At 38.7% G+C, this 21,382-nt stretch overlaps 1 protein-coding gene across 1 annotated transcript in view; it reads left to right on the top strand.

Annotated features, from left to right (window-relative positions):
- Window positions 1-21,382, top strand: part of LOC124263459 — a 158,381-nt gene that overhangs the window by 18,752 nt on the left and 118,247 nt on the right. Inside the window, 8 exon segments of the mRNA XM_046698105.1 lie at window positions 6,017-6,139; window positions 6,298-6,387; window positions 7,195-7,309; window positions 8,198-8,354; window positions 10,652-10,716; window positions 11,107-11,244; window positions 11,629-11,777; window positions 12,540-12,652. Of these exon segments, the coding sequence (XP_046554061.1) occupies window positions 6,017-6,139; window positions 6,298-6,387; window positions 7,195-7,309; window positions 8,198-8,354; window positions 10,652-10,716; window positions 11,107-11,244; window positions 11,629-11,777; window positions 12,540-12,652 (950 nt within the window).

The raw sequence follows: 21,382 nt of genomic DNA, 5'->3' as shown, positions 1-21,382 counted from the left end.
TTTCTACAGTTTAGTCAATGGACCGTGGTTTGTTTCAGTGGATTACGTTGATGAAAATTCTGTACTATTGCAGATTACGTTTTTATGCTGCTGCTGATCCGCCTTCTAATATGATGTACGGCCATGTTTATTATATTCACATTGCAGTTCGCGGTACTAATTTATCAATTCTACCTTTTATTAATATTTACTTTGCGTTTGGCACGCACAGCAGATAGGTCGCGATGCAGAGTCTAGTATGACTGATACACGGAACCCTCGCCAGTCTACCTGCTGTTGGCCGACTCCTCCTGTGTGGTGTTCCGCTAGAGTGGTGGAGAGGTGTGGGGCGTAGTCCGCCATCTCCAAGAAGCATCCTGCTTCCCCAGACATCCATCGCCGCAGCAGAAGACTAGAGGGTTTTTCTACTACATCTCAACAACCGAGACCGTTCCCATCGAAGTTTTGGGCCTGTATGATGATCAGCCGGTCATCATACCGGATGTACATCAAAGATTGACCGATGTCGGCACAGATCAGCATGCAGCCTGATGTACCAACGCGAGATATCGATGATCGTCCTGAGGGTCCCATCATTACCAACACTCAACGCAGACGTCGCACACCCAGGCAGCGCGACGTCGAATCTGAGGAAAATCAACGAAGTCTACTAGGACTTTCTCAACCGAGATTGTTCCAGCCGATGACCTGGACCTCTCGATGATCAGCTGATCATCATCCCCGCGCGACGCATACAAGAAGCGACCCGGTGACAGCTACAACGACATCAGCAGAGATCACCATGCAGCCTGATGCCTCTACACACTGATGTCGGACGCATTTTCCGGTGGACCCCTCCATTAACACCGCAGATAAAGCACCGGCGACCTGCGTCGCGAGACCATCCCAGAAGACATGATCGCGACAAATTATGAACATCATGGAGGACCAATATCTGCGGTAGCAGGGTCCGAGCAGCCAGCGAAGGCTCCAACGTGAGCAGCACCCAGAGGCACCCCGTCAGCGTAGCAGCCAGGGCGATGTCACCTTCGCGAAGGAAGTCACGGACCACCTTGGCGAAGGACCTAGATGTACAGCTCTTCGGCGAAGGCCTTCGCTTCGGCGAAAGGACCTAGATGTACAGCCTTCGGCGAAGGCGGAAAGAACCTAGATGTACAGCCTTCGCGAAGGACTTCGTGAAGGCAGGATAGATCATCACCTTTGCGGTTTCATCCCTAGATGTGGACTCGACCATCAGACATCCACGAAGCCTTCGCGAAGGTTATATCGTCGTTCCCCGGACGGACGAGAAAGCCAGCGAAGCATGCTGAAGGACACCTGAATCCAGATCATCATCATCTAGAAGGACATCGAGGGACTATACAAGAGCTTCGCAAACTATCAACGTTCCCCTCACAAGTCTCCGAGAAGATCAACCCATAGACAAGTTGATCATCGATATCAAGTATAAGAACTACAATCGTATATTGGTTCTGTTGAATCCATGACCGAGGCGTATGTTAAGCTGGCCTAAATAGATCTAGAGCGATCAATTGGACACTTATCACCAGACTTCGTAACACGACTTCTGAATATGATAAGATGATCCATGCGCCCCTACTTAGGCAAGCGCCGATCCCACATCCTGTTAAACACAGAGGCTGTTCACGAAGCAAGCTCATATATATATTTATATATATATATATATACTAATCGGGCTTTGACTTCGACACCTTCGATGAATGGTGAAGGCTAAGTGGCTCCAAGTCTACTTCACCCAGAAGATCTAGAAGGGATACTTAAAGAACTTGGCGAAGTCTCCGGCGTTCACCGAGGAAGTCTCCTCCAAGGTTTCCATATACTAGCCACTTCGTCATATATAGCTACTTCGTCAGTCCGTTCAAGGCGTCATAAGTTGATTATCAACTGTATGCCAGATGCGATCTATAAGCCTCTGCCGAAGATAATTGCTCAGGCTATTTACAACACAGAGCGTCGCTGTATTATTAGTCAGCGACATTTCATAGATCTTCACAGAAATCAACTATTCATTGATAAATTGCTAATATACAATCCCGGACGACGATACGATTATCTACATGCGTGACCATTACGCTATCTGCGAACAATTCAATATCGAAATTGAACAGCAGCCTTGTTACAGCGGTATAACTCTTAATCGTCAAAGTTTCTGAGAAGAAATATGTACAACAAGTTCAACGTTAATTCTACAATTATGACGATACATTCATGTATACAGTCTACAAGCTCACAACTTGCAAGTTGTGTATACCCTTATATATAAGGAAGTCGGAATTATATTCAAAACTGAAATTACTTTCGACAACCAGGAAAATAACCTACCCAGCATAAAATTACAGAGCGAGATATTTCATACGCCGAGGTTTCAGCTGGTTACCATTAACCCTCGAAACACGTGGTCACTTCGGATAACTTGAAGCTACGGTGAAGACCGGCGTTTATGCTAATATCAACGACGACAAGAAGTTATTCAAGGTGGGTTTTTTCCGCTTCACACCGGTGACATCACAGCGGGTATTATACAGAATCAAAATGCCTTGTTCTGATTGGACGGCTGAGGGACAACGACCTCCACGAGGTCGATCTCAATTCACAGTTCTAGACTTCGTCACAAGTGACAACTATATATCAGTGAACGAGCAAGCCTCATTACAGTCCAGTTAACCTGAACATTCATGATTAGACTGCCTTCTTCAAGTTAGAGACCTCCCTGTCAAGTTAAGACGAGGGATCGGCAGTCGAAGCGATTTTACATAAAAGTTCAACGAGGACAGACACACCTGGTTGTGCACCTACATCGCCAAGGACTTATGGCGAATTAATGAGGCGAAAGATACAAGTGGATCTAAATCCACAGCCGTTTCAGACTACAGCTGAATTTCATCAGCGACTAACACAACTAGATGGTTAGTAAACCTACTAAACTTCTGTTTGGAGAATAAAGCGAAATTTCACTTCCAACCTGGGGATATGAATATAGTGCTCCAACACCTCACAAGTGAGGTTTATGAACACGCCTGGATGACATACTTGGACCCCATGATACGATGATTCTATCAAGATGGCCAGCAAGAGCACTGTAAATTTATCTCCACCAAACCAAAACAGGAGGAAAAAATGCAACAGATTATTTCCTCTATCATCAACTTCGAGAGTGAAGTCTCATGTACTATATCTCCATTTGGATCAGAACTGTCATACTACGTGCATATGCGGATGGACCTATTCCGACCCTCCATGAGCTTAATACTCATGATATTATAGCTTAACTTCTACAATTGTTCTACACAAATGTGATTGAAATAATGGAGGTTTTATTTCTGGAAATCGATATGGTGGTTGCAAACCATTATCTGAGAGATATCACCACCGAGGGCGCCTCAGGTATACACCAATTCGATCCCATGGTCCTCAGCACAGCAGCTGACAGTTCCTCGGAGAAGATAAGTCAATCTAACAGATTTTACTTATCTTATAACAATACTAAATAGCTTCATGCTATATATAATTTACTTAAGTTCCTTTTATCATCACAGTACTATGATTATTACATCATACAATATATAAGTTAACAACTCTACAGAGTTTGTTATTATATATATTTACCTTAAAGTTATTCATATCTTAAGAGTAATACTATGGTTACATGATAAATGCATTAGCTAACAAACTCTACAGAGTTTTTGGCTATTTTATACATAGCTTAAGTTAATTAAGCTAACAAACTCTCATGGAGTTTTACTATTATATAGGTAACTTAAGCTAATTATACCTTAAGCATAGTACTATACTCATTATTAAAATATATTGGCTAACAAACTCTAAGGAGTTTTGCTATTATATAGGTAGCTTAAGCTTATTCATATCTTAAGCTTAGTACTATGTTTATATCATATAAGTAGATTAGCTAACAAACTCTAAAGAGTTTTTGCTTATTTGGCTTAAGTATCATCATATTTCTAAGCAATATGGTTATATTATAACATGTATTAGCTAACAAACTCTACAGAGTTTTAGCTATTATATATGTAACTTAAGCTTATTCATATCTTAAGCTAGTACTATGTTTATATCATATAGGTATATTAGCTATCAAAACTCTAAAAGAGGTTTTGCTATTATATATTTCTCGCTTAAGTTTCATCATATTTTAAGCTTTATGGTTACATTATAACATGTATTAGCTAACAAACTCTCACGGAGTTCTTGCTATTATATATGTAGCTTAAGTTTTCCTTCATAAGCTCAATACTAGGTTTATATCATAGCTAACAAACTCTAAAGGGTTGTTTTCAAGCTATTATACAATTAGCTTAAGTTTTCATCATATTTTAAGCAGTATGTTTACATTATAAAGGTATTAGCTAACAAAACCCCAATGGAGTTTTGTTATTATACATATATAGCTTAAGTTTCATCATAACTTAAGCTCAGTACTATGTTTTAACATAAAAGTATATTAGTTAATAAACTCTAAGGAGTTTATTTTGCTATATACATTTAGCTTAAGTCTAATCTTATCTTAAGCTTAGTACTATGGTTACACTATAAACATATTAGCTAATAAACTCTACAGAGTTTTTGGCTATTATATATGTAGCTTAAGTTAATAATATCTTAAGCACAATACTATACTCATATTGTAAAATATATTAGCTAACAAACTCTCACGGAGTTTTGCTATTATATATGTAGCTTAAGTTCATTATATCTTAAGCACACTACTCTACTCATATTGTAAAAATATATTAGCTAACAAAACCCTACAGAGTTTTGCTATATATATGTAGCTTAAGTTAATTATATCTTAAGCTCAGTACTATACTAATATTATAAATATATATTAGCTAACAAACTCTACAGAGTTTGGCTATTATATATGTAGCTTAAGTTAATTATAGCTTAAGCACAGTACTATACTCATATTATAAAATATATTAGCTAACAAACTCTACAGAGTTTGGCTATTATATATGTAGCTTAAGTTAATTATAGCTTAAGCACAGTACTATACTCATATCATAAAAAATATATTAGCTAACAAACTCTACAGAGTTTTTGCTATTATATATGTAGCTAAAGCTTATTCATATCTTAAGCTCAGCATTATATCTATATCATATAAGTATATTAACTAACAAACTCTAAAGAGTTTGCTATTATATAATTAGCTTAAGTTTAATCATATCTTAAGCTTAGTACTATGTTATATCTTAAAGTATTTTAGCTAACAAACTCTAAGGAGTTTATTCTAGCATATTAACAAGCTTAAGTCTATTAGTCTTAAGCATTGTATTAATGTTATATATACTTTATCATAATAAGTACATGGTAATAACCTTTTATATATGGCAGCTGATAAGTTAGCAGCAGGAATTCATCAGTTCAGTGCCTTTATGAAGTTCCCATAGGGTTATTACAATCATCACAGTTCAAATCACTAATTATTAAAAATCCAAAGTATTAGATATTCCCACCTCCGTTCTCCGTAGGATGCTACAAGCAAGAGCATGAGTCAGGATAAGGAAAATATGTAATTTTTGGAGTAAAATTGATATTTTATACTTATCCTGACTCATGAGGTCAGCCCTCCCATCCTCCCCCAAATAACACTTTGGATTTCCGGCAAATTCAAATGTTGGGCTCAGTATATGAGGAGAGAGTGAGGCACATGGGTAGAGGTGGCGCCCTCGTTCCCGCGCTTGTGGAAAGGAGGTAACTCGTGGTGAATACTAATTAGTGATTTTAAATTGAAGGGAGCTTCAATTAGGGAGATACAAGTGTTCCACTATGTTCGCAAGAAGAAGAAGACAAGCAAAAAGAGCATGAGTCAGGATAAGTATAAAATATCAATTTTACTCCAAAAATTACATTTTCAAAGGAACAAATGAGCCAATTCAGGGATTTAGGTACAATGATTGATAAAGTCCATATGTGACAGGTTCCGTACTTACTGTCCACTGAGATCTGTTGAAATGTGATATTACCTGTTCAGATGACATACACTGTGGACAAGTACACAGAGAGGAAGACCTCCACACGACATCCATTCTGGCGCTGGTGGAACTACCTACATCGAGCATGGTCATGGACCTGGAACTCCATGTTTTTCTTCGGGGTGAGATTAAGACTCACATGCATGTACTCCTCAAAGATCATTCAGTCAGAACTATCCAAGCAGTATTAATTTGATATAAAAACAAATGAAAGGATATGACAGTTTGTCAGTTTCATTCAGTCAGTTGACTCCATAATGTTGTTTGACGTCTGCTCCAGGTGGTCATTGTGTGGTGCAGCCCCGTCGGCCTCCGAGCTCTCTTCTCTCCCTCCCCGTTCATGGCCGACCTGAAGCTCAGCCAAGTCAATGTAAGTGTCCAATGGTTCTAGCCCTGGGCCTAGATTTTCGAAGCTCTCTTAGCTCTAAGATAGTCGTAAGTGCCATACATTAACATTAACTTACGACTATCTTAGCTCTAAGAGAGCTTCGAAAATCTAGGCCCTGGATGCTACTGCTGTAATATTCTGGGGTAGCTTTTCTTTCATATGTCTTCAGAGATCATTATACATGGGATTTACATCAGTTTGTATTGTTGAATGTTGTGTTGCAATATGTTTCCATTTCCTGAATTCCTGATGATGACATGAAATACCTTATGTGATAGAAGTATCTGTAGACCTGTCAAATAGCTGAAGTGGCACTTGAGACACCAGTAACCTGTGATGGTGTATTTTGTAAGTGGCAAGGGGGCGCTGTACCAGTAACCTGTGATGGTGTATTTTGTAAGTGGCAAGGGGTCGCTGTACCAGTAACCTGTGATGGTGTATTTTGTATGTTGCAAGGGGGCGTTGTACCAGTAACCTATGATTGTGCATACTGTGTTTGGCCAGGGGACCCTGTACCAGGTATCTAAGATTGTGCATTCTACATGTGGCAAGGGGGCGCTGTACCAGTAACCTGTGATGGTGTATTTTGTACGTGGCAAGGGGTTGCTGTACCAGTAACCTATGATTGTGCATACTGTGTTTGGTCAGGGGACCCTGTACTAGGTTCCTAAGATTGTGCATTCTATATGTGGCCAGGGTGTGTGACCATTAACCTATGATTGTATACCATGTGTTTGGCCAGAGTTTGGTGTACCAGTAATTTATGATTGTGTATTCTGTCTGCCCAGGGGGGTGCTATACCCAAAGCCATCATCACTGACTCACACCCTCCTGTCCCGACTGCGAGCCCTCTGGACTCATGTTCACGACTCGAGGAAGAAGTTTGAAGAAACCCCTGATACAGGTGGGTCCGTGGACTGAGTGGTTGCTGAGACAATGTCCCTATCAACTCTTCCACTTAAGCCTAAATGTTTTCACAATTTCAGCCTTTGGTTTTATCATAACAGGCTGGTGTGATGTATCATGTAGCTGTAGTATTGCTGACTGCAGCATTCTCTCATTGCTCATGTTTGCTAGCGGTGCAACAGGATGGAGGGGTCGTGATGTATCCTGTCAATATGGGTGTGATCGTATCCCGATACTGTACTTCTATTTCAACTTTCTTGTTCTTCCTTTGGGCTGGTTAATCACAACCCTGAATCATTTGTTTCAGGGATGGGGTATTGTATTGCACAGACATATAGGTTGTAGGGCATTCTGAACATACACTATATGTGTATCATCAGAGAATTTGGTTGTTGAATGGTGCTATCTTACTCATGGAGAGAAGGGACACCAAAATTATCTATAAAGCATGTGAGAAAGTAAGTCTTATCTGCTTATATTTATTTTAAAACTTTATGTTAACACATTTCCAGTTAAGGACAAACTTGAATGAACAACTTCTTTATTCGGTGATGTGATGTTTTGATACAGATTCTTGTATCGTTGTCAAGCAGGTATCTGTATTGAAACGTCTCATCACCTAAAGAAGTTGTTCATCCAAGTTTGTCCTTATCTGACTTCTAAAAGTGCCACTCAAAGACGTTAAAACTTTTCCAGTATCTGATGATCAGTCAGCAAGATCATCAAGTCATTTCCAGATCAGTATCAGCAGACAATGTGGCATTATATTACAATCTGTACTTGTATAACATGAACTCTCCACACATCTCCAACTGTATCTCGGACACAAGCAGGACATGGAGTCAACAAGGTGGAACTGGAGGGTGTGAACTACTTTCTGTTTCAGGTTTCCTGGGGAAGAGTTTCACAAGACACATCAACAGAATCTGGAACTATGTCGTGAAGGGTGCATTTGGGAGCCTTGTTTTGTCTGTTGTGTTCCCGGTGTTCTGTGTCGTGACCTCCAGTGTGTCTCTCGTCCTATCTATAACATCACCGCTCTGGTAAGTAGGAACACGTGGGAGGAGTAAACACTGTGTGTACTAGGCCACTCCTGATTACTCCTATCACTGGTTTTGGTTTGCTACGAATTTCTAACAGTTTAATAAACAGCTGAAGACAATATCTGTTGTATGACTGACTGACTGAGTTTGGTTTTACGCCGCTTTTAGCAATATTCCAGCAACATCACGGCGGGGAACACCAGAAATGGGCTTCACACATTGCACCCATGTGGGGATTCGAACCCGAGTCTTCGGCGTGACGAGCCAACGCTTTAACCACTAGGCTATCCCACCGCCCCCTGTTGTATGAGATTAATATTATTACTAACATTAATATTTAACAATGGGGATGGGGTTGGGATTGCGGTAGCCTAGTGGCATTTGCTCGTCACGCTGAAGATCTGGGAGGTCATAAATTTTGTACACATGTACTGTGGGGGTCACCAATTTTGTACGTTAAAATGATTTTGCACATGAGGTGAGGTGAGGTGAAATTGGGTTTAACGTCGTGCTTGAGAATATTTCGCTCATATGACGACGTGCATACGTGTGTATGGGTATGTGCGGCTGCTTGTACTAGCCCAGACTAAAGCTGGTTTTATAGTGCTAGCCCACTGAGATACCATGCCGCAGTGAAGCATGAATACCCCACTCAGACACATTATACTGACTCCGAGCCGACCAGTCCTTGTTGTACCCATTAATGCCGAGTGCCAGGCAGGGACCAACAAGTACCATATTTTAACGTCTTTTGGTATGACACGGTCGGGGATCGAACCCGCGACCTTCCGCTCTCCGGGTGGACGCTCTAACCACTACACCACGGAGGCGGTCCATTTTGCACATGACATGCAAGGGGTGGTCACTATATAAATGGGGGGGGGGGAGGGGGCATTCACATCGTACAAGCTTCACCATAAGAATCATCACATCTCTCTTCTCTTTATCTCTCTTCCCTCATCCCCCCCCAGCCATAAATTATGATCGGTCCCTAAGGGGCAAGTATTGCCCTGTCCTCAAAAGAGTTGCCTCCCCTTGCCAAGTCAGAAACCTATTGTCAAGGGTTTGAATCATGGATCACCTTGATTATGTTTTAATGCTTTGTCACTGTCAGCAGCATACCTGTACCCAGGGGTTATGCCAGAGTTGTCAACTTCTGGCATCTGCATCACTTTAGGCTTTCCTCTCACAATAGGGGGACACACAATGATATATCTCAAATATGTTTCAAAACAGCGTTAAACCCAAGTCACTTGTACACTAAATAATGCTTCAGTGAGACATTTAATGAGAATGTGATTCCCTTACACAACCATTATGTTCCAGATGTTGTAACTAACAGCCTATACACATGTGTGTAATGTAGGTCCATGTGGTGAACCACTCACTGTAGGAATGTCAGTAACAGGAAATGTGTAACCAGGGATGCATCTAGGCCATGGGATTGAGGGATATACATAGTTGTGTCTTTACTTCAGCAAACTGAAAAGTCTGTGCCAAATTTCATGCAAATAGAGTTGAGTTCACCAGTGTGACATACAACTGAAGCAAATTTAACAATACAGCAATTCATAAATACTGTGTCAGTCATATTTCGTGACTTGTATCTTGAACAAAAACAATAATCAGTGCTAATCCTCATAATATCCCAAGGTACCTATGGTCAAAGTCAAATGTTGCGATTGCATCCTTTGATCATGTGACTGCCTTTTCCTGGTGTGCTCAAATAGTGAGGTCATAAACTTGTTAAAAGTTCATGCTGGACCTTGCTCAGATAGGTTACCCGTGAAGGTTCCGGGTTAGAATGAACCTTCAGTAATCCATGCTTGTCGTAAGAGGCGACTAACGGGATCGGGTGTTCAGGCTCGCTGACTTGGTTGACACATGTCATCGGTTCCCAATTGGCGCAGATCGATGCTCATGCTGTTGATCACTGGATTGTCTGGTCCAGACTTGATTATTTACAGACCGCTGCCATATAGCTGGAATATTGCTGAGTGCGCCGTAAAACTAAGCTCACTCACTCACTTACTCACTCAGATCGGTGTTGACCCACTTTCAGAAATCATTGCGCCAATTGGTCCAGTTTTGTTAGAAGCTTGATGCATCCCTGTGTAACCAGATTACATGGTACCCTCTTCCACCACTGAGTTCCCCTGCATGTGTTACTGTACATCCACATGTATATAAGATGATGACGACTGTCCTATCTGTGAAATATTCCTATACTGTTGACCAAAGGGTATAGTTAAGTTGAACAACTCTCAGTAACAGTATATTCTCTGTTTCTACTCCAGGGTTCCACTGGTGACACTTGTAGTTGAAGTGGGCTTCTTCCTCATCTACGACTGGGACTCGCCAGGTATATGCATGTCCAAGAAAGAAAATGAAAGATGTTAAAAGAATGATGCTTCATATAAAATAGTATACATTACTGGAAAGAAAACTCTATTCAGTCAGTTATTAAGGAGAAGAAAATGTTTTGGCTACCACTGGTATGAAAGCATAAAATGTAAATCTAGAAGTATACATTAAAATGAATGTGCAAAGTAAATTTATAGTTAATGCCTTGGCTGTGAAAAACTTCCTTGGATATTCATTTCACAAGGTTTTGTTTATGAAGATCCTGGGCCCGATTGACAAGGCAATAGCACTACAATATTCATATGCCAATAATAAACTATATAGTTACAATAGTTTGGAATGCTACAAGGCTTTGTTGATCTGGATCTGGAGAACTATGTTTTTGCAGATGATCACAGCAACAAGATCTGCATCCTTCTGGAGGCACTCATCTGGAGGATCCTTCTCCAGGGCTGTGTCCAGCCAATCGCTGCAGCTCTGTTTGGTGCCATCTGTTGTCCTCTTGCTTCACTCGCCATCATCCTGTGTATGTAATCTTTCACCACATGCAGCTTTTGAGATACTCCTTTGTCAACATCCAAGGTGTAAAATATTTAGCAGTAAGAGTTTAAAATAACTAAAATATTAAGTCTTTGAATTGCATTTAAAAGTGATATCCTTTGGAGGGAGAATTTATAGCTGTCAACTTCTTTATTATGAGGAACATAACAGTTTATTTGTATGATGGAAGAGGATGCATATGCTCTGAAGCATTTTGTTCATCATAAAAAAGAAGTTGACATCGATAAATCTTCTACCTTACTTTAATATTGAGACAAAACAAACTTATGATAAATATGAAATGTGCTTGAGATGCAATTTTTATTAAATGTGTTTGTTGTTGCTTTAATTATGAAAATGTTGGTTTCAGTTGGTGTCTTGCGCCGCGGTGGTAGAGGATTGTGGGATACCTTCATGTTTCATGCTGTCATCAAGAGTCGAGGGCGAGTTCCAGCTGGTGATGGGTTTGTCGCTCGTCGGATCGCCGGTCCTGGTCTTGCATCCAACTACTTATTCCAGGTGTGTTATGTAGTATGTAGGAGAATGGGAAACGGGTTCAGATTGAGAAAGGATAGGTTGGATAAAGATATTATAAGGCCCAACAAGTAATGTCAAGTATGAAGTTGTCGAAAACTTTGAAGTGGCTTAAAGTTGACCTGGTATTCCTCGGGTTTTGACATTTCACATAACCAAATATATAAGTATGGCTAACAAAAGCACAAAAATAAGCTTCCCACACCCAATGTACATTTTATACCTTTGTATGTTGTTTATATATTTTCTGTGTAAATGACACTTTTTTACGCTGTTAATCCTTCCCTGTGCATTTGGAGGTGTTGTTAGTCCGAAAGTATGGATTATGAGTCATTTATGGTATTTTACAAACTTATGTATAAACATTACAGATGTACATTAAAATATTTATTTTAATGTTAGATTTAACTTTATTCCTCCTAGACTAAATTGGTTTAATGTATTGGCCAGTCTACCTTCTCTACTTTGGTTATAAGCCAGTAACCCAGCAATGCAACGACTCCTTATAGGGGGTGCCTACAACACATAGGCCTGGTGGTTTAGTTAATATCATCACACCTAGCTGGTTCATAGATTAGCTTTCACTCTATCAGTCACAGGATTGTCTGGTCCAGCCTCGGTTATTTACTAATTAATGTCCTACAGCTGACATATTGCTGAGTCTGCTGAGTTAAATAACAAAAACGAAAACATAATGATGCTATCATGCCTGGAGTATAGTCCCAATGTCATTCATCTCCTCTTCAGATCCTCCCCGAGCAAGCCCTAGCAGCTGTGGAGGCCCGTCTTGAGTTGGATGAGCTGGAGGCATGGAAGATGTCCGTCCTGCGGGTCATCGAACAGCCACGGGAGGACTACAGGTAAGTGTCTATAGCCTTGTCTCATTCACTCCTTTACACACACACAGATACAACAGGGTCAGGACAGTACCCAGGGCTCTGTTCACAAAGCGATTATATAACAACAATTGTCGTCAGCCCATATTAATGTGTGGGGGTTATGTTCACCTACTGCTGCAGTCGCTTTGTGTAATAGACCCCGGTACCACACAAGAGCCAACTAAATGAGAATCAAATGGATTCAGTGGCTGATAATGGGTTGTCTTCATACTGTCAACCACAGTCTGGCTCAAACTCAATGTTTTACAGACTGTTGTCATGAAGCTGGAATAACGCTGACAACACTAGACAACATTCACCCTATCAAAGCAGCAGGGACAACATTTGCTTCTGACCTGGAACAAGTATGGCAGTTACACTGAGAGCAATGGAAGCCATACTGGCTCTGTGACTGTACATTACTTCTCTTGGTAAAGGACTGTTCCTACATCAGGGGATGGTGCGTCAATAAGATCTGACTCACTGGACCAAGTTCCACATACCGATCATAATGTAATGACAGCTTTAAGTCTGTGTTGAAATATGGGAGTTACAATCACGTAAAGGCTATGATCACTTTGTGGAACACACTCCAGAGCTTCAAATCACTTTTAAATACTGTGAACAAGGCAAACTCAGAGCAAGAAGACTGCTTTAAACATACAATTCCTTGCCACCAGTTACAACAAGATGATGGTGTGTTGAGATATTGGATAACTGAGTTTCAGAAAGGCTGTCAAATCTATATGTGTCTTTTTTTCAGATGAAGAATATTGTTAAACTGAGTGTTATGTAGCAAAGATAAATGTAGCAATGTGTTTACATTGCTCAACACTAACTCTTGTCTCATGGTGGATGCATAATGTTTTTGAAAGTGTCATGTCTAAAATTAAGAAAACATGGCATTTGGCCTGAAAAATTGAACATTGCTCCCGTTACCTCATGTACAGTTATAATATCAGAAAAACTTGTGATGACATATTGTAATGTGCCATGACATCAAAGCATTGTAGAGTTATTTCATGTGTCTAAAAGGTTTTTGTGTCCACACAGAAAAGGAATGCGTGGATACCTGTATATTCCATGTTCTGTTTTCAAATTTACATGGGCATCAAGTTCTCTGATTATGCATGCAAATCTGAAAATATGTTTGTCTTCTAGTTCATGGAGAGATCTGATGTCCTACCCACTTTTGTTTCAGTATTATGTAAACAATGCTGTAATATGCTTCATGTTCTAAGTATTTGGGCAATGAGATAGCCTTGTGGTTAAAGTGTTCGCTCATCGCAGTGAAGGACCAGGTTTGATCCACAACATCATATCTGGCGTTGGTTGCTTCACAAACAGTGTGACACCATACTCACTCTAAGTATTGGTCATCTTGAAAATCAGGGTTAGAGATTTTCAGCAGCCCATGGAGTTCGTAAGAAGCCGTTTCCGAAGCAACTTATAGGATCAGATGATTAGGCTCCCAATAATATAGACTGATGCGTAGATGTTAATCAATGGATGCCCTGTCCAAACCTAATTATTTACAGACCACCAGAATATAACTTAAACATTGCATTAAACAACTCCCCAAATCTAATATTAGACTTAACCTGTGGAAGGTAGTTTCTCTATCATTGTCCTCGGGATGTTTCTTGGGGGTCCTAGTCAAAATGGCCACACGTCAAAATGGCCATAAACATCCAAGTCAAAATGGCCACTAAAAAGTCAAAATGGCCACTAAAAAGGCAAAATGGCCACAAACCCTTAGTCAAAATGGCCATACCAAAAGTCAAAATGGCCATACATTATTTTTTAATTTTTTAATACTCATATCATTTCCCATGTAAAATGACTAAACAAGTTATATCAGACAAAACTTTATGTTTATTACACATCGACAAATCATATTTTCAACAACTAACAAGACATATATATGTATATCTTTGGGACGAATCTTCTTCTGACATCTATTTGCGATCCTTACCACATGTTATGGTACAATTATGCATTACAGGACTGTTGTACACAGTGTCTATAAGTGTCTCATTATTTCTGTCTTTGTCCAGTACAACATAATAGAAGGGATATTTGTAAACTTGTATACATTACATGCCCTGACAGTATCATTATTCCTTTCATGTTGGTCTACACAGTAACTAGTGCAGAGTTGTGTCAGGGCTGACTTACATATTGATTTCACTAAAAGAGGGTTCACAGGAGCTGGTAGAGTGAAGTGTCCATAAAATCTCAAAGGACTATGGAACTTTTGTTTGAAGTAACTTGTGGTATAAATTCGATCTTAACACTAAAGTGTGATATAAGGGCCTAGCCATGCTTCAATACTGTTCTATGTGAGTCTTTGGGTTATAGTATTTCTGTCCTTTTAGTGGGCAAGTCTACATGCAACCCAGGTACATTTCTGTAGACCAAGATGTACCCTGGTGAAAGTCGTCGTACAGAAACACACTCGAGATGACTGTAGCACTAGAGTGACTGGATCAGTTTATTAAACAGTGGGTGTCCCTGTAATGTAGAGCTGCAGAATAGATCTTTGTTAGAAAGTGGCAACTGCAGTGTTGGTATTGAATGGATTTTATTCGAACATATGAAATCCATCTCGCATCATGTACAGCCATGATTGATTGTAACACAGTTTGGCAAACTGTAAATCTGGTGTGAAACTGGTTTTGCTCCCCGTTGAATGGACTGCCCAGTGGCTTCAGTGCTGGGGTGCTCGCTATGGTGTATTTCAGTCTGGTCAGGGTACATGTGCATATATAGAGAGTGAGTGAGTTCAGTTTTACACCGCACTCAGCAATATTCCAGCTCTATGGCGGCGATCTGTCAATAATCGGATCCAGACCAGAAAATCCAGGGTTCAGCAGCATGAACATCGATCTATGCAACTGGGATATGATGACATGTGTCCACCCAGTCAGCGAGCCTGACCATGCGATCCCGTTAGTCACCTTTTATTACAAGCATGGGTTATAGGCATGTCACGATACATACGTTTCATGAATCGATACGTATCGCGATACCCATGTCATGATTCGAAAGGTATCATGATACCTATTTTCGCGGCATTATTGCGTAAATTTAGTTACATTTGGAACATTGATATTTCATATTTTATAATTGTCCATGGAAAGATCAACACTTTTATTCTCAGATTAAAAAATTATAATTTCCCATCTTTGTGCATGAAAAATAATCAATTGTAACTCTCATAACATCAAAAAACATGATAAATTGCAAAATGTAAACGATGCATAAATATTTTTAAAACGATACTTTCAAAACTAAATATCGATACAGTTTTGAATGTATCGATAATTGTATCGTCTTAGAAAAAGTATCGATGTATCGTGGCATCCGTAATGGGTTACTGAAGATCAATTCTAACTCCATCTTCACGGGTGCATGTATAGAGAAATACTTGGGATACATGAAATGTGTATCACTACATCCTCCTCCAGGGATGCTACAGTGTGCCTCATTCTGTCTCCATTTGTCACGACAGTCTGAATGTATACAATACGCATTGCTCTTAATAACTGATTTCATATTCAAGTATTTTAAACTAGTCTGTCACGATCAAGATAATCAAAAGAGTATTTCAAATATCAACGGAACTAAAAGCAATTAGTAATAGGTACTAGGCAATTATGTACCCCTCATACTTCTGTAGTATCATCTGGTAATGAGGAGTTGTTGAGTCATTTCATTTGTTGCAACTTGTTTCTCATCGTTGAAGTAATTTTTCAGAAATTCAAAAAGGATTTTGACTTCTTATTTCTTATATCACCTCTGTTCTCTTTGGGATGTTTTGAAAGTCTGAAGTACATGTTTAGTATGTGACAAAATAAGGTGTTGCCATCAAGGGACAGGTAGATGAAGATTTTTGATTCCAGCAGTTTCCATTTCATGGGTTAAAAGTGCATGATATTACACCAAGAGGCCTCACATAAGTAGAAAAAGGCATTCTTACTTCAGAATGTTATCTCGTATATTTGTAATTTTGAATCTCATTGCTGTTGTAGTATCAAATGTACTGTGCAAAACACCATTTATCATTAAAAACTGCCATAGTCAGTCATTTAATCTTATTACATTTCACCCAAAGAAATGTAAAATATGGTCTGTTTCTACTATATACTTTTATATCTATCGTTAAAATGGGTTTTGTAAAACAGAAATGGCGAAAAGTTGGTAACAAATTTGTGATACTTCCAGTGGGCAAATCCTCACTTCATTTGTGATCTACACAAATGGGATTGGACCTCATAACCTGAACCGGTTTGTTTCCATCCATCGCCAATTACGCTCAACTTTTTTCACCACTGTCACAATTAACGTAACCTGTGATTGAGGATGACTCAGTGAGTCATGTTCCGATTATCAATCACATTATCCAACTGGAATCCTGGCCTGGCTCATCTGCCGAAACCTGTATTTGCTGTTTGATTGCCTGCCCCGTTTTGTCTGTTTCACTCAGTGAAACGGCAATGTCTCTAATCTCTCAATAAGACTCCATCAATTTCAGTTGTCAATTTCATATTTATTATGTTCATTGCGTGACGCATAAAAAGTCAGACAATTAGGTTTGATTGTATGAAGCTGATGCTAACAGGTGGATGAGGGCTGGAATCAGGAATGAAATGGGGCAGTTAAAGATTTGCTGATCAATTGACAGAGTTATTGGTCACTGCAGGAGGCTACAGGAACTGATGTCAAAGACATGTTGAGAATTCTAGAACATTAGTACAGTGGAAACCTGTTAATCACCACGGTAACTAGAGGTCAGTGTTGTCCTGAGCAACAGGGTTCGTTGATGATGATGATGATGATGATGATAATAACAGTGGTGATGATGATGATGATGATGATGATGATGATGCAAAATGGTCAGATGCAAAATATTTACAGCTGCACACATTATTTTGCCTAAACCCTTTTTGTTAGAAAGACGGTTCCCTGAGTTCATAGAAGTCTATATGTTCAACTCTGTATATTAAGACCAGAGCTTTATGATGAGAATATTTTAATGTCAATGTAAGAACTTTTGTGAAATGATTGTCCTTGTTTAACATTTTAGACTTTGGACTACATATTCAGGTAACCTATAATATGGCACTGTTTCGGTTTTGCAAAATTCATGATGAGATCATATTTAAGGTTTACAGTCACTGCCAGTTGCATTTAGGAAATTACAAAATTCTTCAGATATCAATGAAAAATGTATTTCTTGATAAAAATGTCATGTAAATTTCAATCCTGTTATGAGTAAATCCATGGCTGACAGTTTGCTGTCATAATGCTCCAGTTCAAGCCATATACAACGTGGCAGGATAGTATTAATTAATTTGTTATCTCTTTCATACCTCTAGCCTACTGACAGGAATGATTATCGCTAATTGACGCCTTCATTTACACGACATACATCCAAGGGAGAGCACTCTATAACCATAAATATCATCTGCACGATCATAGAAGCATGAAGCCAAGATAACTTAGCTAATACAAGTGCAGTCTGTTAGAGAATGCTGATAAGAAATTATATTTATGTACGCTCGTTCATTTCAGATTGGTGTTGATATCAGAACAAAACCGCCACTCATAAGAAAATGAAGGCAGTGTTATTAGCTGTTCACTGGGATGCTGTTTTGTTTAAGACAAGGTTAATTGTTTGATGATATTGATGCCATTTTTGCCTGCTGAGAGTGACCAATTTGTCTTTTGTACGTGGAGAAACTGACAACTCCCCATCTTCAGCTGTCAGTCATCTCGTAAAGAAATCACAGCATCCTTTTTATATGCAAATATCAGCCAGTGAAATCATAGTCAGAGTTGCATAATGTCTTCATGATCAAGTTAGTTATTATGTGCGATTACTTCCCTTGTGATTGGATGCTGTTCTAACTGATTGATTGGCTAATCAGGGGCTATAGAATAATGATTAGTCTTGACCTGTAGCCATATTGTTGGCATAATGCCATTAGGTTATCTCTTGCAAGGCATCATATTCGTGATGCTTTGTCTGGAACTGAGTATATTAGTTCAGTTCAGTTCATTTATTCACCAAAACCAGTCACAGTGGTACATAGTACATTCATGCATGAATAATGATAAAATAATACGAAGCAATATCATTAAAGTTTTGAAAGATTTTCATAAATGCATTTAATATATTTACTTAACTTATCAATAATTGTGTAATTTCTTTCTGTAAAAAGACAATGAAATTTAAAATAATTAGTTCTTGTACACCAATACTTTAGTAATAACTTAGTTCTATCTTCTAATAAAGTTAACACTAAAGAATATGGTGGTACTCATGACCCACTTCACCGGAGTTACACATCAAACACTTTCGATCATTAAAAGGGACACGATGCCAACGCCCTACTTCAACAGGAAGCCCAGTATTACTAGTTCTAAATTTCAGAAGAGGTTGTGAAACTGTAACTGGTAATAAAAGGTGTCTTCAGCACCAAACAATGGTTTTATACAAGCATATGTTTTACCTTTAAATGATAAAGATTTTTCAGATTGCCATTGTGTTATAAACTGATCTGTTAGATTTTGTTCAACTTTACAAAGGAGCCAATAGTGCAAGCTGGTTGAAAGGTCTAATGAATGTGAACATACTGGTCCAGTTGGTCAAGATTGTGGAGTGGTCTGATAAAAACTGACTATTCAATGTACTTTGATAACTTGGAGTAGAAACTTTGTATCATAAAGTGTTAGTGAGGGATACATTTGTTGAAAGGAACTGAGTGTAATATAGAGTGGCTGTTAATAGGTCGGATAAACGCTGAATATACTTGGATAAATCTGTTGAAAGCAACTGAGTATAATATAGCATGTTTGTTGATAGGTCTGATAAGAACTGAATATACAGTGTGCTTGGATAAAGTTTAGGCGAAACTGAGCGTAATATCACAAGTTTGTTAACAGGAAAGATATGAACTAAATATGCTATCTGCTTGGATATATTTGAGTAGGAATTAGGAATAATACATCATTTTTTGTCTATAGGTCTGATAAGAACTGAAGGTACTCCGATAAATTTGATGAAAGCAGCTGAGTATAGTGAAGTAATGTTTTTCAACAGGTTTCATGTGACTGAATATACTGTTATGAAAATTGATTGAAATTTGATATCACATAATATGTTTCTTGATAAGTTTAAAAAGTGCCACTGATTGATTGAAAATGTATATTTTGATTTAGAAATCTACCTGGTATTATTATTAATAGAGTTGGAAATATCTTCATATCAAAATACCAATCATAAGTGTTGTAATGGCACTGACTGACTATAAATTGCACATTGCCCTAATAATCTACTGCTCACTTCCCATTAGCACACCGGTATTGGATTTAGAAACTTTCTTTTAACTTTTCTTTTTAATGTGAATAGTCAAAGTCCATCTTAGGTATCTACAAGACACAAACAATATTACGTACTCAGAACTTAATAGGTCATTTGTTCATTACAATCATCTCATTCTTCATATCTGACTATAATGAATAAAAACAAAAGAAAACAAAGCGTTTTTCTGAATGTAAAATTGTTTATGTCTAGACATGTGATTACTCTATTACTATGTCTGTTACAGGAATTCAACTATACTGTTTGGTTCAGTATTATGGAGGATTGAAGAGATTATCATATTTTATCCCGATCGTGAAATAATACTCCCCTTTCCTTTTCAAAGTGTTTTTTCATAGGTTATAATTATGAATGATATTCCATAAACTGGATTAAATGGATTTGCCAATGACAGTTTCATCCATTTTGTCTTAAATTTGATACAAATTAATGTAATGGCTCCTTTGTGTCATTTTAATGAATTTAAAAAATGCATTTCATGCATAAGATGCCTTTGAAATTAAAACTAATTGACTGGATACTTCCAAATTTTATTTCCCTTTCTTACAAATGCATATCAGTCAGAGAAATATGATTCCCTCATCATTTTGATGTCTTAATCTGTGAAATACACATGGGCACCCCATTTGTCATCGATGGCAATTTAAAGCCCCACAGTAATTAAAGATTCCAACGTGGAATCCATGATTAACACCGTCTCCTTACTTTGTGTGAATGAGGACAGAAATCCTAATAAATTTCACTCACTTGTCAATAACACTAATCTATTTCTCTAGTGGGGTATCTTGTATGTGAATAACCTCTGACCCGTCGACCACTCACCACACTCTGGCCTTTTGATGGTTATTTGCCAATCTTGATCGGGATTTGGTTATTTTATCGCTTATTCCAAATGCACGTTCCTTTCGGCTTCTTTGTAAATGTCATCATGGTTGCAATGTTATTAACTTTCCTTGTGAAGCGTTGTTAGGGACGTAGATGTCTGTCACCGGGAGAAATTGACATTGATAAACAATTAAAAGTGATGTGATGTGGGATTACCGTGAGTCTGGTCGGTAGTAAATACTGTTGGGTGACTTTATGTTTGTGGTGGTGATGGTGGTGTGTTTCCTGGAGATGTTTTTCATGGTTGTCCCTAGAGCCAGCCTTCAGGGTTGGTGTGGAGACTGTTTTGTATGTTTATGGTTATGAAATGATACCAACTTGAATTTTCTTGATGAAAGAGGTGATATTGATTTGGAAAGGAAAAAAAAAAAAAAATCATGGATGAAATTTTATATGTTCCAATCTTGAGACCTTGAGACCTGAAATATTTTAGTTTG

This window comes from Haliotis rubra, unplaced genomic scaffold, assembly GCF_003918875.1.
Source record: "Haliotis rubra isolate DU_JTF1 unplaced genomic scaffold, ASM391887v1 Scf884, whole genome shotgun sequence".
Classification (NCBI taxonomy): Eukaryota; Metazoa; Mollusca; class Gastropoda; order Lepetellida; family Haliotidae; genus Haliotis; species Haliotis rubra.
The sequence above is the reverse complement of the archived record's forward strand: the minus strand, read 5'-3'. Positions and strand labels throughout refer to the sequence as shown.